At 35.0% G+C, this 17241-nt stretch overlaps 1 protein-coding gene across 3 annotated transcripts in view; it reads left to right on the top strand.

Annotated features, from left to right (window-relative positions):
- The window catches only part of DARS1 (aspartyl-tRNA synthetase 1), an 81007-nt gene extending 64357 nt beyond the window's left edge, over nucleotides 1-16650 (top strand). For 2 of the 3 annotated variants that reach the window (XM_003909169.3, XM_017947872.3), the window contains exons 10-16: nucleotides 2063-2210; nucleotides 6484-6630; nucleotides 8425-8467; nucleotides 10378-10458; nucleotides 11449-11560; nucleotides 11738-11809; nucleotides 15926-16650. In XM_003909169.3, coding sequence (XP_003909218.1) covers nucleotides 2063-2210; nucleotides 6484-6630; nucleotides 8425-8467; nucleotides 10378-10458; nucleotides 11449-11560; nucleotides 11738-11809; nucleotides 15926-16017 — 695 coding nt within the window. In that variant the 3' untranslated portion in view covers nucleotides 16018-16650. The remainder of the gene's footprint in view (nucleotides 1-2062; nucleotides 2211-6483; nucleotides 6631-8424; nucleotides 8468-10377; nucleotides 10459-11448; nucleotides 11561-11737; nucleotides 11810-15925) is intronic. The other variant, XM_021923560.2, reaches the window with a different exon arrangement.
- The last annotated feature ends 591 nt before the right edge of the window (nucleotides 16651-17241 follow it).

The raw sequence follows: 17241 nt of genomic DNA, 5'->3' as shown, positions 1-17241 counted from the left end.
CAAATGTTAGACTTTGAGGTAGAGATGATAATATATTTGGGTAGACATTTTCCAAAAAAAATAATAATAATATGGTCAATAGTACTTTAAACAGTTGAGTATCGTTCCATGTGAATACAGTTGTAAGCATTATGTATTCTTACAGAGGAATGCTGAAGAAAATTTTTATCTTGAGAATATATCATTATAAAAATGCATTTTTTTGAAAATATACACCATCTGAAATATACCTAAGTATATATTTTAATATACCTACATGCAGTTAGAACAGAATTAGCTCCCATTTGGACTCTTTTCAGCTCCCCATCAGCAGTAAAGAGCAGGTAGTTGCAGTGGCCAAAGTAATATATGTTTTTGTCCTTTGTAACTTCTTACTCTTGTAAGTTTACAGTGTACCTCTGTCTAATTTGCTATCAATTTTATTCCAGAGCTGTTCTGTTTCACTATTTTGTTTGTATTGTCCTTACTATTGGTAATGTGCTGATGTCCATTAGAAACTACTAACAAATATCATATATTTAATAAATTATATTAATACGGTTTTTAAGAAATGTTTGCTAAAAGTCAAGCACAGGCACATAATCATATGGCAGTTTCTTTTTTGGAGCTAATTATAAGTGAAAAGCAGTTTTACTTTATTCTTTAAAACTTACCAAGTTATTTTATATATCTTTTTTGATAGCTTAATAAAAATTAAATACCTGCTAATAGAGAAACTAGCAAGATCATTAAGGGTCTTAATTTTCTGAATTTATTAACTAGTTATTTGTTAAACACCTGCTGCTTATATAACCTTGTGCTAGGTACCATGTACATAAAAGAAGAACCAGCCAGCACTTCTCAAATGTTAATATGCACACAGATTACCTGGAGATCTTGTTAAAATACAGATTCTGATCAGTAGATCTGGGGAGAGGCCTGAGATTCTGCAGTTCTCACAAGTTCCTGGGTAGTGTTGATGCTGCTCATTTCCCGACCATGCTTTGAGTGATAAGGGAATCAACATTGTAGCCTGCCCCCAAGACTGAGTAAGACATGCATATGTATCACAGTCATAGGGAATAATCAAATAATTTTCACAACGAATAATCAGATTGTCCTATACAGTCAGCAAATGGGTGTTAATTATGTAGTATAAATAGTAAGTATAAAAAGAGAGAAAACAGAGTGTGCTAGAGTCACCATAAATGAAAATTCAAACTGAGATGTGCTTTAAGGACAGAGTAGGATATGTAGACAACAGAGATGGCGTTCTAGACGGGAAGCAGAGTAAGTAAAGAGCAAGAACTACACAAGAAAACAAAATAAGACAAGTTAGTATTAAGAAGTGAGAAATATAGGTTAGGATTAACTTATGAAAGCATAAAGGTTTTAGGGTTTTTTTGTCATTTTATGTCTTAACTACAGTAGTCATTTGGGAACCACTGTAAGTTTCTGAGCAAGAAAGTGTTATAGGAATATTAGTGATGTGAAGGATGAGTCGAGCTAGAGTCAGGAAGACTAGGCAGGAGGAAAAGGCACTGAGGATATTAAGTCTGGACTGGATATTAGCTGGACTGAGCTAGTGGCTCGTAATATCCTCAGTGTCTTTTCCTCCTGTCCAGTCTTCCTGACTGTAGCTCGACTCATCTTTCACATCACTAATATTCCTGTAAATGACTACTGTAGTTAAATGGAATATGTATGTTACTTTATTTGTAGAGTTTCACGTAGTTTGAGTCAGGTTTTAATAAAATTGAGAAGAACTCACTGTCTTGGTCATAATCGAATATATTTTTAAATATTGAGAAGACACCTCAGGATCTTGCATTCCCCCAGGGTTTTCATGAACCTCTCATTAATTTACATTTGGTATGGCTTTTATTGCATGACCATAGGAGTTTGTAATGAACTTGCTGTCCAAGAGAATGTGCAAACAGGTGGTTTATCAGAGGTCCTTCCAGCCCTATAATATGAAAATAATGCCACTGAAATCCTACTAAATACAGTTTTGTATTTAAATCCCAATTTATCTAAAATCGAAAACAGTATTTGCTGTTTATTTCTTTTATTAAATTCGCAGTATTCAGAGCAGAAGACTCTAATACCCATAGACATCTAACTGAGTTTGTTGGTTTGGACATTGAAATGGCTTTTAATTACCATTACCATGAAGTTATGGAAGAAATTGCTGACACCATGGTACAGATATTCAAAGGACTTCAAGAAAGGTAAAAAGTATTTTATACACCTAGATGGACTTAATTTCAGATCAGTTTGGGCTCTTTAAAAAAAAAAATTCTTCTATTTAAACATGCAAACTAAGTTTCTATGAACATATATATAAAGATTTATCAGTTAGATGATCCATTTAATTGGTTGGAAAAATCCACACTCAGAATACTGCTTCTGGATTCAAATCATTTGGGGGCTCAACTAATTAACCTCTATTTTGCTGGTAAATTTACCACATTGTGAACAGTCCAACTGTATTTTGTTGTTGTCCTTGTTTCCTTTATACTGACATCCCGAATGTCTCAAGAAATGCAGCATATGTTACTTTTAATAGTTTATTATTTGGGAAATAGTATGAGGGTAATGCTTAAGAGGTTGGATTCAGCAACATCCAGATAGCCTGAGTTCAAATCCCAACTCTGCTGCTTCTGTGTGGGCCTTGTGCAGATTATTTAACTCTGTGCCTCAGTTTCCTCAGCCATTAAGTGGAAATAGCATTATTACCCACCTCAAAGGTAAAAAGTTCCTTCAGTCAACTGAATCTGTCGACATGTAAATTAAGTCTAGTCAAATATGGTTAATTCTTAAATCAATTTATATTTACATTGAGTGCTCAGTAAAGATTAGAAACTAGTAGACCGAAGGGATGTTTAAACCTATTTGGATCTGATGAATTAACATTTGCAGAAATATTAGATGTGTTCTAGATGTTCAGAAAATTGAATTATGTAGAATGTCCATTTAGCTACACCCTCAAAACTGGCAAAGAGCTCTTCCCTTTAAAGGTCATTGAAAGTTGTTTACTTATGATGATGGTTAACATGGGGAAAATAGGAAAAGAAAATAGAAGTGAGTCAAGTTGATTAAGAAAGTCTCTATTTTTCCCTCTTTCTGTATTCGTGACTATATTTCAAGTATTAGGTAAGCTATAATAGTCTAAGCTAGCATTTTAATAACTGACAAAGGATCATATTAAAAATTTTTATTTGGGGGCCGGGCGCGGTGGCTCAAGCCTGTAATCCCAGCACTTTGGGAGGCCGAGACGGGCGGATCACAAGGTCAGGAGATCGAGACCATCCTGGCTAACATGGTGAAACCCCGTCTCTACTAAAAAAATACAAAAAACTAGCCGGGCAAGGTAGCAGGCGCCTGTAGTCCCAGCTACTAGGGAGGCTGAGGCAGGAGAATGGCATGAACCCGGGAGGTGGAGCTTGCAGTGAGCTGAGATCCGGCCACTGCACTCCAGCTTGGGTGACAGAGCGAGACTCCGTCTCAAAAAAAAAAAAAATTTTATTTGAAGTCCAGCAATTTATTCCTTATTGATGTATTTGATATGTTTCATTGGTATTTTAAAAGAGTTCAAAAATACAAATTTTATTTACTACATTGCAAGGCTAATGAGTAAGTTTAAGAATGTAGAAATTGGCCAGGCACGGTGGCTCACGCCTGTAATCCCAGTACTTTGGGAGGCCGAGTCGGGCGGATCACTTGAGGTCAGAAGTTCAAGACCGACCTGGTCAACTTAGCGAAACCCCATCTCTACTAAAAATACAAAAATTAGCCGCGCATGGTGGCATGCACCTGTAATCCCAGCTACTTGGAAGACTGAGGCAGGGGAATCATTTGAACCTAGGAGGCGGAGGTGCAGTGAGCTAAGACCACATCACTGCACTCTAGCCTGGGCAACAGAGCAAGACTCCGTCTCAAAAAAAAATAGAATGTAGAAATTAACTACTGATCTTATTTAAGAATACTGTAGCGTAAGTGCCAATATTTCAAGGCATTCTCTGCAGATCTGTGCCTTTGATGGCTAATTAATTGCAGACAGCCTTTTTCTTTTTATATCTTTGTTCTCTAAAACATTTTGATGCAGTTTATTTCAATCAATTTTCAATGGTTCATGGAACAACTGATAACATTTTCCTTATAAGACGAAATATACTTTAGAACTACACTGAAGGAACACACACAGCATTTCTCATTTTCGGTTCACATTTATAATTCAAGAAAGTTTCAGAAACTCATTTTTTTTAAATACTGATAGCTTCTCTATTAAATAATAGAATTTGACATTTCCACTTTGATTTTTATAACAACAGACCAAGCATGAATTTGGGTCCTTGGGATTAATCAAATCTCTACTTACAAATTGGACTCAAACGCCGTTACTGCTGAACTTTTTCAGTAGAGTTAAGATGGCAATTTGAAAATAAAGCCTTCTTTGTATGTTCTTCAAGTCATTTAGGAATTTTAAATTTTGGTGTCACCCGTTTATTGGATTATCTGGCCTGTGTCATGTTCCTCTCGTGTTTATCATTAGTATTTACCTCTCATAGAAAAAAATATATACAAATGTATATGTATTGTATGTATATGTATTTTATATATATCCAAATACATATATAAATGTATTTTAAAGTATTGACAGTCATATTTTTGTACTACTATTGGTAGACATGATGAATGGGAGTTGATATATAAAGGAAAGAAAAGCTATGTAAAGATGAATTGGGGGCCAGGCTCAGTGGCTCATGCCTGTAATCCCAGCACTTTTGGAGGCTGAGGCGGGCAGATCAGGAGGTTAGGAGTTTGAGACCAGCCTGGCCAGCATGGTGAAACCCCGTCTCTACTAAAAATACAGAAAATTAGCCAGGCATGGTGGCACACACTAGTTGTCCCAGCTACTCAGGAGGCTGAGGCAGGAGAATTGCTTGAATTGCCGAGATAGCTCCACTGCACTCCAGCCTGGGCAACAGAGTGAGACTCCGTCTAAAAAAATAAAAAATAAATAAATAAATAATCAATTATGGGGTCTTTCTAACCCTTATATCAAGATTTTAATAAATCAATGGCTAAGCTTTATTCCCATGAAAGTCTGTAAGACCAATCAAGAAATGATGGTGTTTTAATTTCGAGAATATAAATTCTAGGCCAGGCGTGGTGTACATCTATAATCCTAACACTTTGGGAGGCCGAGGCCGGCAGATTGCTTGAGCCTAGGAGTTCGAGACCAGCATGGGCAACATGGTGAAACCCCGTCTCTACAAAAAGTAACAAAAAGTTAGCTGGTCATAGTGGTACATGCCTGTAGTCCCAGCTACTCAGGAGGCTTGAGGTGGGAAGATCCATTGAGCCCAGAAGGCCAGGGTTGTGGTGAGCCAAGATTGCACCTCTGCGCTCCAGCCTGAGCAACAGAGTGGGACCCTGTCTCAGAAATAAAAAAAATAAAAGTAGAATGTAAATTCTAGGTAGAGAATTCTATATATAAAATACAAACATACTTTTTTCTGTATATAGAATATAAACATACTTTTTTCAAGTCTGTTAATTGTGGAAAACTTTCAAACACATACAAAAGGATGTGCAATAGTCTACTGAGCCCCCATGAACTCACCAACCAGTTTCAGTCCTTGTCAACCTGTGGCCAATTTTGTTTGCCCATTTCCCTCATTCACTATTATTTTGAAGCAAATCCGAACCTTTTTTTTCGAGACAGAGTCTTGCTCTGTCAACCCAGGCTGGAGGGCAGTGGCACGATCTTGGCTCACTGCAGCCTCCACCTCTTAGGCTCAAATGATTCTCCTACTGCAGCCTCCTAACCATGCCCAGATAATTTTTGTAGTTTGAGTAGAGATGGGGTTTCACCATGTTGGCCAGGCTGGTCTTGAACTCCTGACCTCAGGTGATCCACCTCCCAAAGTGCCGGGATTACAGGTGTGAGCCACTGCACCTGGCCAAAAATAAACTTTTTAAATCTCAATAAATCATCGTCCATAGCAGAAATTCAGCTCAGTGCAATAAACATTGTCTTGTACCTTCTATATATATAGGGTAAGCATTGTACTATAGAGATTATCAAAATGGGAAATTGGCACTTCTCTGAACATACAGTGTAATATGGATGCAGGAAGATAAGACAAATACTCATTAATTTGGTCTTCCTCAGTGATAAGAATTGTTAAAGAATTAAAAAGTCAGATTTTTGTAATGCTTTATAAAATGGGCATTTTATGTTTCTAACTATATTAACTGATATGAGTTATAAAGAAAATTTTTAATCCTTTGATGTTACTGTGGTTACAAAAACATAAGATTGAAAAATGGTGTTAGATATTTTAAGTATTTAAATTTCATTCTTTAATAATTTGATATGCTTTTCCTGGTGTATATACTGATTCAAAGATTGATTTTTGTATATTGCCACAGTGACCTCTTGTGGAGGAAACATTTGTCTCACACATTTTCTTAACTAAATCATTCTGCAAATAGGTTTCAGACTGAAATTCAAACGGTGAATAAACAGTTCCCATGTGAGCCATTCAAATTTTTGGAGCCAACTCTAAGACTAGAATATTGTGAAGCATTGGCTATGCTTAGGGAAGCTGGAGTCGAAATGGGAGATGAAGACGATCTGAGGTTTGTCTTTGTGATTTTGTTTTTTTTTACTCTAAGTTCCAGAATCCATGTGCAGAACATGCAGGTTTGTTACATAGGGACACATGTGCCATGGTGGTTGGCTGCACCTATTGATCCGTCCTCCAAGTTGTCTTTGTGATTTTTAAAACCTTAGTAATTTGGTTTAAGGTAAGAGAGAAGGAAAATATTAATAAATGATTTTTTTCACCTGATACACTTATATTTTATTAACTTTGATATACAGTATGATGCTGTTTTATATAATGTGTGATCTGAAATAAAAATGTTTACTATGGTTTGCTTAAGTTTTCATAATTTTGTTTATAAACACCATTTTCCATTATTTTTCCCTCATGTTTGTAACTCAAAGAGTATAGGGAGTTTTGCCTGTGATTTTGTCTTCTAATATGTTACTTCTCTTTCCAAATTAGTGATATTAGAGAAAGTAGACAGCAGTCTAAATCCATCCCCACACAGGATCGGGGTATAAACTGTTAACATCCAAAAGTTATATAAAAGTCAATATTGTTTATATAGTATCATACATACTATATTATATGTAGCATTTGGTATAGAGTGGGTATTTGTTTTCTCTTCTCCCCTCTGGTCCCTTACGACAGACCTTTACCCACAACCCTCTCCTACAACCTGGAAAGAATAACTCTCCCAGTGTCCCTGGTATTCAGAGTACAATCTGAATTCAGATCATAAACAAATGATGTCTTTTAATAAAGATTGAGGCTGGGCATGTTGGCTTGCGCCTGTAATCACAGTACTTTGAGAGGCCGAGGTAGGAGGATCATTTGAGGCCAGGATTTCGGGACCAGCCTGGACAACACAGATCCTGTCTCTACAAAAAAATTTAAAATTTAGCTGAATGTGGTGGCACACACCTGTAGTCCCAGCTACTCTGGAGGCTGAGGCAATTGGGTCACCTGTGCCCAGGAGTATCAAGGCTGTAGTAACCCATGATCATGCCTGGGTGATAGAGTGAAACCCTGTCTGTAAAAAATAAACAAACAAAACATGTAAAGGTTGAAAATTTCTATCTACTTATATTTTATTCAAGACTTCCTTGAATGATTCCTTTAAACCATCACAATACTTAATGTATTTTAGGAGGGAAAGGAAATGATTATTGTCACTTTTTAGGGTTTTTCAAAAAACAGTTCACCCAAAACCGTTTATTTTTGTTTAACAAAAATATACATATATATGGCTTTAAACATTGCCTACATTGCTAGATGATATTTTAAGGCAAAATAAAAATCCTACAAGCTTGAGTAGTATTTTTTTAAGTATTTTAGAAATTGTTTTTACATAGGAAACTAAAGTAACTACCTCTTGGCTATAAATGTAACATGTTCATATAAACACTATTTTAAAACCTTGGATAATACTAATTTTTATTTCATAAACCATTGATAAAGAGTACCAAAAAGGGAAGACTATTTCATGGCAAGACTAGCCTATATTAGTGTAGCGAACGTTTATTATGTGTAATTATAGGAAATTATGTCATCCATGATATTTCTGAATCGATGAATTGCTAAATTCTGTTTATTGCTTTAATTAAATATTTGAACAGCATCTACTAAGCGCTGAGTCACTCTACCAAGGTATACTCATAAGTGATTTTCAATAGGACTTGCCTTTTAAGAAAAGAGCAGAATAGACAACTGCATGTTTTGGCCAAATTTTGTAATCCCTTGAGAAACTTAAATAGAAGTTCCTTATTAACATTTTTAAGTTGCCGTTTCATCTTCAAACACTGATTTCGCGTTTCTTTTTCAGTACACCAAATGAAAAGCTGTTGGGTCACTTGGTAAAGGAAAAGGTAGGACTCTTGTATATGCTGGATTTCTTTTTCTAATTTGGAAATGTCTCTTGGGACTAAAAACAGTTGCAGAGGAGACTGAGCTTCCTAGAATGGTGTGATTCTGGAATAAATAAAAACTTCAGAGGGACGTTCAAAATTTTTTTTCTTAGAAAAATGAGAAATATTCAGACAGCCTGCCTTTCTCCCAGATGATTTGATTAACTCAGTATTTAATATTTCTACGAAGTTGTTCTGAGGTGTCTCTAAAAGTGACAGAATGTCAGATTAGTTAGAAATGACCTCCAAGTTATTTGAAATTATTTAGATTTGATCTTCCCTGTGTACCCCTGCTGTTTCATGAGACTTAAAGATGAATGAGCCTCCTCTCTGCCTCTTATGTAATAGCTACTTTCCAATCTCATTTTCGAAAACCAAGACTCCAAAGAGGAGAAAAGCTAAGCTTAGTGTGATCTTTTTAAAAATTTTAAGATACTGGTATAATGAAAAGGAAAATTAGTCCTTGAGCTCCTCCTACTGGTTGCACTTGAAACTGTTAAACTAGAGAACTGATGTTTCTGAAGCCATACAATATTCAGTTTATACGTTTAAAATGCTATTTCAGCAGAGCCAATTTCAGTTTGTCAGCTGTTAACATCCTCTTCTCAAGTTTTATCAAAAATGTTGAAAGTCAAAAACGGTTGAAATGCAATTTTTTTTTTTTTTGAGACAGAGTTTTGCTCTTATTGCCCAGGCTGGAATGCAATGGCACTATCTCGGCTCACTGCAACCTCCACCCACTGGGTTCAAGCAATTCTCCTGCCTCAGCCTCCCAAATAGCTGAGATTACAGGCACCCACCACCACACCCAGCTAATTTTTTGTATTTTTAGTAGAGATGGGGTTTCACCATTTTGGCCAGGCTGGTCTCGAACTCCTGACCTCAGGTGATCCACCTACTTCGGCCTCCCAAAATTCTAGGATTACAGGCATGAGCCACTGCACCCGACCCTGAAATGTAATTTTTTTTTTTTTTAATTAAATCTAGGTCACATAGTAAGCATTCTCTTAAAAAAGTTGTAATTTCAAGTTAATGTCATTTATTTCTTTCAGTTGCAGCATTCATTTGAAGAAAACTACCAAAATCTCATGTATATATCTAGATAAAAATTTAAATTGTTGGGAAGATAATCCATGTTTTTCAATGATGAATATTATAAATTACGTCAAATTTCCCAAAATAATTCATAGACTTAATATAGTTTCTATAACAACCAAAAGGATTTCAGATAATTTTTTTCATTATAAAATGCATCAGAATGACTAGATGAACTAGAATAACAAAGAAAAAAGTAAATTCAAAGATGTTTATCAAAGCATAATTTAGAATGGGGAAGAAATTAGAAAGGGATTACGTGTTCAAAAAAAAAGAACAGGAAAAAAATGAATATTTAAACCGTAGGCCTGGCACAGTGGCTCATGCCTGTAATTCTAGCACTTTGAGAGGCCGACATAGAAGGATCACTTGAGGCCAGGAGTTCAAGACCAGCCTGGGCAAACACAGCGAGATTCCATCTCTACAAAAAATTTTAAAAATTAGCCAGGCTCCTATTTAAGCCATGAGCGCATCATGCACTCCAGCCTAAGCAACAGAGCAAGACCCCATCTCTTTTTAAAAAAAAAATTTATTTTTGAGAACTATGAATAATAAGCAATGCCTAAAAATTAGGTATTGCAGTAATTTATGACACCATGGCAAAATGCTATACGATAAAAATGTTACTTGAAAAAAAGCAAGATATTCATTGTATATACAATATAATTAGAGTAATTATGAAGAACCAAAGTTTTTGTGTAAAAAAGTTAATTACCAAAATGTTAGCCATTTTACTTTTTAAAAATGTATTTTAATTGCATTTATTCTTTTTATAGTATGATACAGATTTTTATATTCTTGATAAATATCCATTGGCTGTAAGACCTTTCTATACGATGCCTGACCCAAGAAATCCTGTAAGTAATTTGGTTTTAAGTAACCCATTTGGGGGCAGAAGGGAAATTTTATTGCCACTGTCAGAATGCATAATGGGAATAATGGTTTTCATTAATAATTTGCAGTTTTGATAGACATACGTATTACCACTGATGTCTGTCACCACTGGTCAAAATGATATTGTAAAATTTGAATATTCTAGAAAATTAATTTTTAAAACCTATGTTAAAATCATTTTCCTTGGTCATTTTTCTGAAGATTAATGAGGGAGAAAGACTATGTAAATTATAAATAGTACTACTAGTTTTGCATACTTTAGCAAATCATCCTGTCATTGACCTTAAACTGGGAAATCACATTGTATCCTGGGAGTTAATAATCTAAATAATGTCTTATGGTCTTTTACCATTTTTCCATTGCAGTGGTTTCTAAATTTTACTGTGCATCAGAATCACTTGGAGGGCTTTTTAAAACATCAATTGCTGGGGCCCACCCAGAATTTCTCATTAGTTGCTCTGGAATGGGAGCCTGATCATTTTGCTGGCCCCACTCCAGACCAACTAACAAATTTCTGGTAATACTGAAGCTACTGGTCCGGGAATCACACTTTGAGAACCACTGGTTTATTGAAAGACAGGGGATTAAAGTAAAATTAATAATAAAGACTCACACCTGTTAACTTGGAGTTCCAGAAGTCACCCCAAAATCATATCAAGCTTAAAAACATCTCAGATGATAAAGTGAAATAAGGATCAGCACTGCTTCTTAAAAATTAGATGTGGCGCTCTGATTTGTTGTTGGGGGGTGTGGGAGGAGAGCACAAAATTGATATAAACAAAGAAAAAGTTATTCAGCCCTCAGTAGTTTAATTCTACTTTAGAGAACAAGGTTGCATTGTTAATTATAGGAAAAAATGAACTTGCTCTTCCTGCAGCAGAGATTTTTTTCTGTATATGTGTAATAGAAATAGGATAGTAGTCACTTGAAGAGTGGTGTTTTTTCTCTTGCAGAAACAGTCCAACTCTTACGATATGTTCATGAGAGGAGAAGAAATATTGTCAGGAGCTCAAAGAATACATGATCCTCAGCTGCTAACAGAGAGAGCTTTACATCATGGAATTGGTAAACAACTTAAAATAATTTAAGAGAGTGTATTTTCTGAAAATAATACAATGTAAACATTTAAAAGACTTCTCGGTCTTTTTTAAAAGTCTCCATTGAACAGTAATTGCTTTTGTGATTTTTTAAGATAAATAAGATGATAAATTATATTTTGTTTTGTTTTGTGTCTTTTTGTAGATTTGGAGAAAATCAAGGCTTACATTGATTCCTTCCGCTTTGGAGCTCCTCCTCACGCTGGTGGAGGCATTGGTAATATTCTGTTATTGCTTACAAATAAGTTCGTAACTTCTAAGTATAATACAAATTTGAATTACAATAATTTTTAAAAGTCAATTATGACATAAGTGAAAATTTGATTTCCAAGAAACAAAATGAACAGCTAACTTGTGTGTTTTAAAATATTATTGTCATAAAGTTCTAGCCATTTTTTCTCTTAAGAGTTTTTAGAAGCCAAATGCCTTGTAAGTGGAATATCCTGTTTTCTCTCTTGCTACTGTGAGTTCATTCACATTAGCACAAATTAAAACTCTACCTTAAAATAGCTCAAAGAGCTGCTAAGTGTTTTTATTGAGATGTAGCACTTGATTGACCTTAAGAACACTTCTACAGTATATGTAAGGGACTGCTTTGCAATTTAAAATCAGTAAATATTTAACTCATCTTTGGATGTCCATATCAAACATTCTTAAAAATTTTGAATGTATAGTTTTATTGAAGTTTTTGTTGTTTGTTTTGGGTTTTTTTGGAAAATAAAATATGTACTTACAAAATTTTCAAATTAAAATTGGTAGAGGGACAGTCTTTTCAACAGATGGTATAGAGAAAACTGATGTCCATTTGCAGGAGATTGAAATTAGACACTTACCTAACATCATATACAAAAATAAACTCAAAATGGATCAAAGGCCTAAATGTAAAACCTATATTTAAATCGCCAATAGGCATATGGAAAAAAATGCTCGACATCACTAAACATTAGGGAAATATAAATTAAAACCTCAGTGAGATAACCATCTCACACCTGTGGCTGTTAGCCAAAAGATAATGGATAATTGTTGGTGAGGATGTGGAGAAAGGGGAATCCATATTTGTAAATAGTTGACGGGAATGTAAAATTGGTACAGCCGTTAGGAAAAACAGGATGAAGATTCTTCTAAACGTTACAATGAGAATTACTGTATGATTCAGTAATTCCTTATCTGGTCTTATATACCAAGGGAAATAAAATCAGTATGTTGAAGACATTTGTGCACTCTCATGTTCAATGCAGCATTATTTACAATAGCCAAGATATAGAAATGACCTTAGTGTCCATCAGTGGATGAATGGATAAAGAAAGTATAGTATAGATTGAGTATCCCTTACCCAAAATGCTTGGGACCAGAAGCATGTCTGATTTTGGATTTTTTTTCAGATTTTATAATATTTGCATTGTACTTACTGGTTAAACATGCCAAATCTAGAAACCTGAAATGCTCCAGTGAGCATTTTTGGTTTTTTTGTTTGTGTTTTTGAGTATCATGTTGGCATTCAAAAAGTCTCAGATTTTGAAGTATTTTGGATTTTCATATTAGGAATACTCAACCTATTTTATCTATACAATGAAATAACACTCTGCCTTTAAAAAGAAGGAAATCCTGTCATTTGTAGCAATGTAGAGTAACCTAGAGGACATCATGCTAAACAAATTAGCAAATCAGACACAGAAAGACAAATACTGCATGATCTGACATACATATGGTACCTTTTAAAAGTTGAACCCATAGACAAAGAGTGGAATGGTTGTTGGAATGGGGAGAAGTTGGTCTAAGGGTATGAAGATTGAATTAGGATGATTAAGTTCTGGAGATCCATTGTTCTACATTGTGACTGCAGGTAATAATGTATGCTTGAAAATTGCTAAAAGAGTAGATTTTAAATGTTCTTTCCACAAAAAATATAGGTATGCAAGATGATAGATAAGTTAATCAGCTTGATTTAATCATTTCACAGTGTATCATAGTGTCACATTGTACACTGTAAATACATACAATTTTTGTCAACTGTAACTCAATAAAGCTGGGCAAAATTTTAAAAATAAATAGCACCAGTTAAGGTCATTACATATGGTTTTTTGTTTTCTTGTTTTTTTAAGTTTCAGGATACATGTGCAGGATGTGCAGGTTTGTTACATAGTAAAAGTGTGCCATAGGGGCTTGCTGCATCTGTCAACCCATCACCTATGTATTAAGCCCCGCATGCATCGCTCTTTTTCCCAATGCTCTCCCCCACCCCACTGTCCCAACAGGCCCCAGTGTGTGTTGTTCCCCTCCCTGTGTCCATGTGTTCTCATTGTTCAGCTCCCACTTATAAGTGAGAACATGTGGTGTTTGGTTTTCTGTTCCTGCGTTAGTTTGCTGAGGATAATGGCTTCAGCTTCATCCATATCCCTGCAAAGGACATGATGTCACTCCTTTTTGTGGCTGCATAGTATTCCATGGTGTATATGTACTACGTTTTCTTTATCCAGTCTATCATTGGGCATTTGGGTTGATCCCATGTCTTTGCTATTATGAATAGTGCTGCAATGAACATACACGTGCATGTACCTTTATTATTCAGAATCCACAAAGAACTCAAACAAATTTACAAGAAAAAAGCGAAACAACCCCATTAAAAAGTGGGCAAAGGACATGAACAGACATTTCTCAAAAGAAGACATTTATGCAGTCAACAAACATGAAGAAAAGCTCAACATCACTGATCATTAGAGAAATGCAAATCAAAACCACAATGAGATACCATCTCACACCAGTCAGAATGGCGATTATTAAAAAGTCTAGAAACAACAGATGCTGACAAGGTTACAGAGAAATAGGAATGCTTTTACACTGTTGGTGGGAATTTAAATTAATTCAACCATTGTGGAAGACAGTATGGCGATTCCTCAAAGATTTAGAACTGGAAATACTATATGACCCAGCAGTCCCATTCCTCTGGATGTAAACATGATTTTTTTTAAGAGTTGTAGAGATGAATGACAGTGATGATTGCACAACATCGTGAGTGTATTTGGTACTACTAAACTGGACACTTAAAAATAGTTCTGATGGTAGATTTTATATGTATTTTAACACTGTTTTTTAAATTGGAGGAGGAAAAAGGAGAATACTGCATATTCGCCTCCCTACAGGAAACCATTGTTTCTAGTTTTCAGCTTACCTTTGCAAAGATACCTTCGCATATACAAAAAGACACACACACACATTTCTTTAAATATTTTTACACAAATTGTAGCATACTATTATATATAAACCATTTAGTAATTTGCATTTTTTACTTACTGTATCATTTTTTTAAATATGAGCCCAGATGGAGAAGAAATACTTTAATGTATCTTATAACTTGTTATCAATAGCTAAAGAGCTTTTTCATTCTTTTTACATCTCTACATGGAATCCATTGAAAGGAGGAACCATAATCTTATTAACCACTTTCCAAAAATCAGTTTCTTTTTTACAGTCAAAACACTTAGTATAATAATGTACTCCAGAGCTTTTTATCATAGGGTCCACCATGTTAAATGTCTATAGAATTACAATAAATTTTCGCACACTTCTATTATTGCTTAAGCAAGTTTATGGCTCTGATCCTCATTGCCTGGACTATATAATCAGAGTGTGGTATCATTTGAAATGTTCAAGCTTATAAAGTCTTTTGTTTTTCTTACTGTTTACATCATAGATTTTGTTCATTCATATAGATTTTTTTTCTTTTTTTTTTTTTTTTGAGACAGAGTCTCACTCTGTCGCCCACACTGGAGTGCAGTGGCGCGATCTCGGCTCACTGCAAGCTCCGCCTCCCGGGTTCACGCCATTCTCCTACCTCATCCTCCTGAGTAGCTGGGACTACAGGCGCCCGCCACCACGCCTGGCTAATTTCTTGTATTTTTTAGTAGAGACGGGGTTTCACCGTGTTAGCCGCGCCTGGCTAATTTTTTGTATTTTTTAGTAGAGACGGGGTTTCACCGGGTTAGCCAGAATGGTCTCGATCTCCTGACCTCGTGATCTGCCCGTCTCGGCCTCCCAAAGTGCTGGGATTACAGGCTTGAGCCACCACGCCTGGCTCATACAGATTTTTGTGGTTCACATTTTAGACTCCATACCACTTAAGGATATATTACTTAGTCCTTTTCATTTATAGCAGCATCTTTATTTCTGAATCAATACTCAAAACAATTTTAAATAAACCCAAAATAATAGGAGTCATTTTCTTTCCTAATAAGGAAAAGTATTTAGTTTAACAATTATATTTATGTTTATAGTTCTAAGTAAGACCCTGAGAGATTTTCAGAAAGGAATTGATGATTATTTTTGTCTTCCCCAGGGTTGGAAAGAGTGACTATGCTGTTTCTGGGATTGCATAATGTTCGTCAGACCTCCATGTTCCCTCGTGATCCCAAACGACTCACTCCTTAAATTCACATCTTGCCTCTGAACTCCAGTGTGGATGACAGAGCGAGACCCTGCCTCAAAAAAAACAGAAAAGAAAGCCACACTTACTCTTTCCAGTAACCTGCTAGTGCACAGGCTGTACTTTAGGTACTTAAAATATGCACTAGAATAAATTTGCAAGGCCCTAAAGTATCACTGTTATTTTTGGAGTAATTCAGTATAGATATGTTTAAAAGAGATTTTTATAACTTCAGACGTGCGTCAGTAGGAAATACTTGAGAAATTAATACGGTTATGTGAAAAATTCATATTCTGTTACTACAGTAAATGTTACGAGTTTTAAACAGTTAAGATTGTACAACTTTTCTTCTTTTCTATATTACAAGGGCCCCAGTGTTAATGTCTTGGATTTTCAGTATTTGAACTTATTTTTTTAAATTCTGACATTGGAATAAGAATATTCAGGTAGCATCTGAAATTTTAATGATTGTATAATTGGCATATCATGGAAAATTAACCAGAAAGTATCAGTTCTTAAAAGTTATGTCTAGAAATTATGTAAAGCAGGCTAAAATACTGGTTAGAAAGTATTCAGTGTAATCTTGTATTAAATTGTTAAATTCTGAACTTGAATTTCAATAAAATTTTAAAGCTAATTATAGTTTGTTTTTGTGTAACTTTGTGACCGTCTGATTTTATAACTGGTGCTAGGCATTTATAATTTGGGAAAAGAAAAAATACACAACTGGTTTATGTAAGTAAATGAAGACTAATATGTTGTCAACATGTATTCATTTCAGATATTTAGATGGGCATAGAGATCGAGTTCTTAAAGTTGACATCTTGGGTCGGTTGACAGTTCATTTCACATGGGTTAAAATATATTGCAGAATTTTGTTTCATTTTTAACTGGAACTGGTACTGATACTTAGTGAACGTCACTAAAATACAGTCCCATCTTATCCATCAAAAAGAAATTTTCATGTAAGAATTACAATTGGAAGCACTTTCCCTCTAGATTATTACAAATGTTGATGCTAATGTTAATTTTACATGAACCACAAATATTGAGCAGGAACAAAACATATTTTTGTACAGGAAGAAAAAATTATATGCAGAAAAATAGGAGGGTCAAAAAGTTAGGAAGTTACCCCTGGACCACAAACATCTGCCCATTATTTTTGAAAGTTAAAGAGAGTGTTTACCACCTAGATTGTGCAGTCTTTGAAAGTTTAGATTCAGTTCTTA

This window comes from Papio anubis, chromosome 10, assembly GCF_008728515.1.
Source record: "Papio anubis isolate 15944 chromosome 10, Panubis1.0, whole genome shotgun sequence".
In the NCBI taxonomy this organism is placed as follows: domain Eukaryota; kingdom Metazoa; phylum Chordata; class Mammalia; order Primates; family Cercopithecidae; genus Papio; species Papio anubis.
The sequence above is the reverse complement of the archived record's forward strand: the minus strand, read 5'-3'. Positions and strand labels throughout refer to the sequence as shown.